At 35.9% G+C, this 7,982-nt stretch overlaps 1 protein-coding gene across 1 annotated transcript in view; it reads right to left on the bottom strand.

Moving 5' to 3' along the window:
- The window catches only part of LOC106874910 (inositol-tetrakisphosphate 1-kinase), a 123,742-nt gene extending 116,620 nt beyond the window's left edge, over nucleotides 1-7,122 (bottom strand). Inside the window, exon 1 of the mRNA XM_052966130.1 lies at nucleotides 5,915-7,122. Within this exon, the coding sequence (XP_052822090.1) occupies nucleotides 5,915-5,991 (77 nt within the window). The 5' untranslated portion in view covers nucleotides 5,992-7,122. The remainder of the gene's footprint in view (nucleotides 1-5,914) is intronic.
- Between the last annotated feature and the right edge of the window lie 860 nt (nucleotides 7,123-7,982).

The following is a 7,982-nucleotide window of genomic DNA, read 5'->3' as shown; positions in this document are numbered from 1 at the left end:
GTGCCGCTGAATTGCCTCGAGTTCTGCTGTCCGCTTAACACTGTGTGGTGACCACAACTGAGAGCAATAGTCTAGGCGGCTCAGAACAAATGTCTTCTATAGAGTCAACATGACTTTTTGATCCCTTGTACGGAATGCCCTCAGTATCCACCCTGCCAGTTGTCTGCACTTTGCTGTCAACTTGACAATGTGCATGTGAAATGATGCATCACTACACATGTTGATGCCCAGATCTCTTACTGTTTGTGGTTCTGGGATTGCAGTACCTCCAGGTCCTGTGTATGCCAGTTGGGAGGCACTTGTGGTCTTGTAGCGCAGTACTTGAAATTTTTTTGCATTGAACTGCTCAGGTGTGACACTTTTTCACAGAGCTGTCATCTATATGCAACACATGACCACACATCTGATACTTCTTACGTCCAACATTTATATATACATATATATATATATATATATATATATATATACTGTATTCCTTGTAAACCTGTTCTGTAAATATATAAATATGATAAATCATAAATGTTCATCTGATGAATATTTTCAGTTTTTGTTCCCCCCCACCACGTCTCTCTCTCTCTCTCTCTCTATGTATGCGTGTGTGTGTGTGTGTGTGTTGGATCATGTAAGTGAATATTGTTATAATAAAGACTTACCTTTATTTAGTTTTAATTCAACTTAATTCATCTTGTAATTTATTCTGGGTATGTACATTTCTTCCTTCTAACTAAAGTCATTTTAAACCTATCATCATTGATCAGAAAAAAACCATTATTCAAAAGGACCAATGAAAAGAAACCAATTTCCAATGTGCATCTGTCAATGTAAATTGTATATTTTATACATACAATATTTTGTTCCATTCTCAATCTAAACTGTCCGACGAATGGGAACATGACATTCTGAGTAGCAGTTTTTTGTGATATTTTGCTGCTTTAATAATAATCAAGCATATATCATCATCATCATTTAACGTCTGTTGTCCACGCTGGCATGGGTCAGACGCTTGACCAGGACTGGTAAGTTGGGAGGCTGCACCAGACTCCTGTCTGATTTGGCATGGTTTTCTATGACTGGATGCCCTTCCCAACACCAACCACTCTGATAATGTAATGGGTACTTTTACATGCCACCAGCATGGGTGCCATTTGCATGACACCAGTATCTGCCATGACTGCAATTTTGCTCAGCTTAATGGGTCTTCTCAAGCATGATGTAATGCCAAAGGTCTTGGTCATTGCCTCCATGAGGCCCAACAATCAAAAGGAACTCAGCCACTTTGCCTCTGTGAGGTCAAACGCTTGAAAGGAACTTTGCTTCCATGAGGCCCAATACTCATATGTGCCACTGGCATGGGTACCAGTTATGTGACACCAATATCAACTATGATTACAATTTCACTTGGCTTGACGTGTCTTCTCAAGCACAACCTATCACCAAAGGTCTCAGTCACTAGTCATTGCCTCTGTGAAGCTCAAAGTTCAAAGATCCTGCTTCACCACTTCATCACATGTCTTCTTCGGTCCAGCTCTATCACAGATTCCCTTCACAGTGAGAGATCAGCACTTCTTTACACAGCTGTCCTTGTCCATATGCATCACATAACCATACCAGCATACTTGTCTCTCTCTATCTCTCTATCTCTCTCTCTCTCTCTCTCTCTCTCTTGCACACCACATCTGATGCCTCTTACGCCTAACTTTTCTCTCAAGATGCTTACACTCTGTTGAACATGAACACTTACATTGTAGAACCAGCAAAGCATACTGTCTTCATTTCTTTCAAGCCTACACATGTCCTTGGCTGTCATAGCCCATAATTCACTGCCATGTAGTAGGGCTGTTCGCACACAGGCATCATAAAATCTGCCTTTCACTCTGAGAGAAAGGCCCTTTGTTGCCAACAGAGGTAGGAGCTCTCTGAACTTTGGCCAGCCTAATCTTATTCTCACGGCTACACTCTAAGAGTATCCTTCTCTACTACTAACTTGGTCACCTAGATAAAGGAAGCTATCTACTACCTCTTGCTTGTCCCCCTGGCAGTTGATGGAATCTATTTTCTGCACATTTTCAGTGTTTATTGTGCCTGTGCATCTTCCACATACAAAAGCTAGTTTCCCTGTTAACCTTCCTCTGATATTGCTGCACCTTTTATGTGTTCAAAGCTTACACTGGATGCACCTTATAGAGTTTCTACCTATGCTTTTCCTACAGATTGACTAGGGCCATCTACCTGAATGGATTTGTGATTTGTCTGCCATCCTACTTTCTACTACTTTGATTTTGCTAGGTTAACTCTGAGGCTCTTTGATTCTAGACCTTGCTTCCATACCTGAAACTTCTCTAGTTCTGGTACTGATTCAGCTATTAAAGCAAGGACATCAGTACAGAGGAGCTCCCAGGAGCAGCCTGTTTTAAATTCCACTGTTATTGCCTGGAGGACTATGATGAACAAGAGGGGGTTGAGCACCAATCCTAGTTGAACCCCTACTTGTACCCTGAATTCTTCGCTCTACTCATTGCCAACCCTCACCTACTGGTAGCATCCCTTTACATGGCTTGTACAGCTCTCACCAACCACTTGTATATCCCTAGTTTCTGCACTGACCACCAGATAAGGGATCGGGGACCCCTGTCAAAAGCTTTCTCCAAGTCAACAAAGGCCAAATACAGAGGTTTATCTTTGACTAGGTATTTCTCCTGCAGCTATTTTACCAGAAATATAGCATCAGTGGTGCTTCTCCCTGACACAAAACCAAACTGCATATATATTTACATGTATGTATATTTTATATATCAAGCCCAAGCATGTTTATTTGCATCATTATATTCATATATATACATATACATGCAGACAAACGTATACATACACGCGTACATACACACACACACACACACACACACACACATACGCACAGATATACACACACCTTTCTCGTTTCAATGTCTACTTTTCCATGCTCGTATAGGTCGGAGGGAATTCATAACGTCCGAATGCCCTTCCTGTTGCGAACCCTCACCTGTTTCCAAGTGAGGTAATATTTCCCGATAACCAGGCACGTTTTTATGGAGCACTGAAAACAGAGGACACTCCTTGAATGACTGATACTCATTTACTACGACATAGAGAGACATACTCAAGTGTGAGAGTAATATTGTTTCTTACAGAAATTCTACTCCAACATTTGGTTGACGATAAAAACCCGATACACGTGGGAGTGGTGTTAGTTATCTACCTTGGCTACCGGTGACCTCATACGTCACACACCACATAACAAAACACCGGTAGATTTACAGAAATTCTGTTTCGTTTCGAAATAATGCAAAAATACTACGAGACACACTAAGAAAATTATCGCATGTTTCACAATAAAACGAATGAATTGCGTGCAAATACAGAAAAAGAAATACGATTAAAGTTTAGGACAGATCTGTGCTTTCTAAAACTGATCCGCTTTCCATTTAATTCCTGAATTAAAATTCAGAAAAAAAAAAAAAAATGCTTTTAAGATAATGTAGGAGAGTTGTGAATAATAATGTACAAGAAGTATTCGTGTTGATGTTTGTATATTCACACACCAGATATACACATTTACTAATCCTTACTACATTTACATTTATGAATGCAAATATATCTTAATTATGCTTAAACGTATGAACCAAACGATCTTGTTCCAATGGATGTATATGGTTTGGCAGATATATATGCATCTGTGTTTTTGTGTATACATACTAGTTACACACACGAATAGACTGTGTGTGTAAAAAGAGTCTAATACCTTTTAAGTCAGAAAATATACACACTCATGGTGTCTGTGTGTGTGTATGCACACGTGTATATATATATATATATATATATACACACACACACACATGTAATTATATGTATATAATGTAATTATATATATATGTGTGTGTGTGTGTATAGTCGAACTCCAGTTTTTTCAGCTAAAATCGAATATAAAATAGTGCTACTTATGTGTAAATTCATGTGTGTGTGTGTGTGTTACATTATATTCAAATGTAGTTATACGTTATATACATACATGCGGTATGTATACTTTTATCAATGCAAATATACCGAAAATATGAGTTAACCTATGTATCGATCCAGGTTTATTAATGCATCTAGTTTCCTACTCTGTCCATGGTAAGGAGGGTAGGGCAGCTGACTGATCCGTTTCGTTCATGAAGCTGTCTAAAGCAATTTTTGATAATATAAACAATAACCGATAAATATATATATATATATATATATATATATATATTTACATTATCTGATTTACAAAACATAGCATTTTTTGTCTATTTTAAAGTATATTAAAGACGGCAGCGTAATGGAACTTCTATAAAGCTTGTCATTTTTAACATATAAAATATTTAATGAAAACAACAATAATGGTATTGTATCCTTTTTCTAATTATAGAATATCATCAAAAGACCTCATATAATAAAATGCTAGTACTACTAATTGTTGTAGCAGTTGTAGAGTAATAGATAAATCTGAAAATATATGTGTGAGTCTTCCAAATCATCAAGAGATACGTAAACCAAATTATTCGAGTAAATTATATAAACTATGATTCGAAAATTCTAAGTCCAACAGGATTCAGAGAAAGAAATTTTTTTTTTTTTTTTTTTAATAGTTCAATAAATGATAACCAACTACAAAGAGTAATCGAACCACTCCCTCCTATCGCCCTCTCAACCCTGAAGAAGCATTCTTTTCTTTATATCCTATTAATTTTTTATATAAATGCACTCAATGGATTTATAACCGAGACTAAAACAAGATTTTGTGACGATCTTGTTTTTTTTTTTTTCTTGTTTGTTTTTTTTTGTTTTTTTAAGAGCTTTAAAGTCACGAGAACCGGAGTGATATTGGTTTCAATGAAAATTTGAAACCGGGCAGTTAATATCCTCATGTGTGTACACGAATGAAGAAAGAGAAAATATACAATCATCATTGTAAATTCTCTAATTTTTCATCATGAATTACAATAATTTAACTTTTACGGAATGTTTTACGATGTTTTAGAGAAATGAGAACAGAGAAGAAATAAAAGGTTCTGCGGGGGTTGCAAGATTGGATGATTAAGCGCTCTAACAACGTGTGTATGTGTTGAAATGTACATTTAAATGTCTCTTTACATGAGAATATTGGTGTGTCAAATTAGTGTTTATGTATATATGTGAAACTTATGCGGGTGTGTATCAGTATATACATATTAGTATATAGATAAATAAAACTGTGTATACGTTTAAATGTAAATTTAATTAGAGGACTTTATGTGCCCAATGCGTTTTTAGTGTATCTTCTGGGTGTCTACATGTGTGTGAGCGGGTGTCTGTGTTACTTTCTATATTTGCAGGTTTCGTACAAATGTGACCATGTGATTGAAGGTGTATGTATGAATGCATAATACGAGAGTGAAAGCGAGTGTCAATCTTTGTGTACGTACGCTTTGTGTGAACGTGATTCAATGAGAGTATATATGATAATGTGTATGAACAATATAAAATTGGTAATATAATTCAGTTAGTGTGTGATATATAGTATTCTGGCGTTTTGAGCAGCTACCCAGCGCTCTTTGCAGATAAAGAGCATCACTAATTTCTTTAAATTCTAATATTTGTTTTGTTTTTGAATGTATATATATGTCAATGTGTTTGTGTATATGCAATGAATGTACGTCAATGAAGCTTGCGTATGGGACAGGCTGATATATATATATATATATATATATATATATGTGTGTGTGTGTGTGTGTGTGTGTGTGTGTGTGTGTGTGTGTGTGTGTGTGTGTGTGTGTGTGTGTGTGTGTGTGTGTGGTGTATGTACACACATACTGATAGATAGATAGATAGATAGATAGATCAGACTGGAAAGTGGACAAGTTTTAAATTAATTGCTCACCTTAATCGTACAGCTAATTTCTCCAAGTTGAACTTTTTCTCTTTTTTGTCACTTAGCAGATATCCTATGCGAGGCATCCTTGTTCCGTGGTTTTCTTACCGTAATTGTTATTATTGCAATAACTGTCAGCGGTGCTGATACTGTTTATGATGATATTATTTATAATTGTTGATATCGTAATTGTTAATGTGCCGCTACTGCTGTTGCTTTTATATGATTGTTGGTCGTATTTTGTTTTATTTTGTATATGTTTATTCTAATTATTTATTTATAATTGCTTAATTGTGAATTTTTTTCATCTATTTCTTTTTCTTCATTGCATTCTTGTGTGTATTTAGACTATGTGTTTCTTTAATTTTCTTCTTTCGCTTCAGTTTAAGGCACTAAGAAATCACACGCTGTGTATATGTATATATAATATATATATATGCATATGTGTGTGTATATATATATATTTTTTTCTCCTCCTTCAGTTCTCTTGAATACCGCTACTGGTCGAATAGAGATAGACAGGGAAGTACGGACAAGACAGAAGAGAGATCGTGAGTGAGAGTGTAAGTGAATAAAAAGGAAGAGAGAGGGGGGGTTTTAAATGGAGAGAGTGTGAGTGAAAGGGTGAGTGTAGAAAGATAGGAAGGCAGTAAACACAAGGTGTAAGGAGGGAGAAAGAAAAAGATGATTAATAGAAAAAAAGAAAAAGAGGAAGGAAAGAAGGGAGAGAACAGGAGGGAGTGTCTTAAAGAAAGAGACAGGTGAAGGAGAAAATGTGAATGACTGAACGAATGACAGGGAGACACAGAACTAAGAGTGAGATCAAAAGTAAATGAAAGAGAAACAGAAATGTGTTAATACACCTGTGTACTTTATGTGTATATATGCGTGTGTGTGTGTCTATGTATATATGTGTGTGTTTGTAAGTGTTTATGTATTTCTGTATATATATCGTTATGATTCCATGTTTATACCTTAGTATTTCTGTTTCAGCCTAAGCATTTGTTTATGTATGCATATGTAAGATTCTAAAAGTGAATCTAGCTTTATCCCTAGAAATATGTGTCTACGTGTATGTATGAATACTTACATCAATATATGCGATATTGTTTTGTTTTTTTATAGTTATAGAGCATGTGATTTTATTATTATTGTTATTATTCACTGGCTAATAAACTTGCTCCATGATTATGGTGGTGGTAGCAGCACACGCTTCTTTCACTTAGTAATGTTTGCAGCTTAAAACTGGTAGTATTACTGATCACGATGGTGGTAAGACAGGGACGATAAGGTGGGGGTGGGGGTATTTAAATCTACGGAAGGCAATCGGGGATGGCATCACTAGTGAATCTTTTGTAGAAATGATGTGACGCGTTGTGGAAGACAAATTCAGTTAGGTAATCTTCAAGTTTAGGGGGATAAAAAAATAAATAAAAATATTCAAGGGAAGTAACTGAACGTCTTACCAGTATTCTCCGTACATCTCTGTTTATAAATAAATCACACACGTGATTTGATTGACGTTAGGGTTAGGGTGTGATTTATTTATAAACAGCTAGAAGAAAACGGATAATACTGGTAAATTGTTCAGTTATTTCCCTTGAATATTTTTATTTATTTATTTTATCCCCCTAAACTTGAAGATTACCTTCAGTTATTACTGTTGCTGCTCTGTAGCGTCGGTCAGTCCCGATCGATTAGATCTATCGTACTTATTTAGTTGAGTTGGTGCGATGCTCAGATCCATTGCTCCTAGTATTCCGTGTTTTTATCTGAGTGCTACTCAACGCACTTTAAATATTTTGTTGTTGTTGTTCGGCTCCAAGCCAACACTGATCGAACAGACCCGCAGTCAAAGTCAGCCAAACCGTGACCATTCTGTCCTTTTGCTAGTATTTTTTTAAGAATACAATGTACACAGAACCACATTATTCAATGTAGTCTTCTTTATTTAGATGATAAGGTGTAGTTTCAACGAGATTTAGCTACTATTTAGAGCAGGTCGAGCAACTATTTATAAGCGTTTTATGTTGCATATATATATATATATATATATATATATAAAATTATAATACAG

Source organism: Octopus bimaculoides, chromosome 3 (genome assembly GCF_001194135.2).
Source record: "Octopus bimaculoides isolate UCB-OBI-ISO-001 chromosome 3, ASM119413v2, whole genome shotgun sequence".
NCBI classification, from domain to species: Eukaryota; Metazoa; Mollusca; class Cephalopoda; order Octopoda; family Octopodidae; genus Octopus; species Octopus bimaculoides.
The sequence above is the reverse complement of the archived record's forward strand: the minus strand, read 5'-3'. Positions and strand labels throughout refer to the sequence as shown.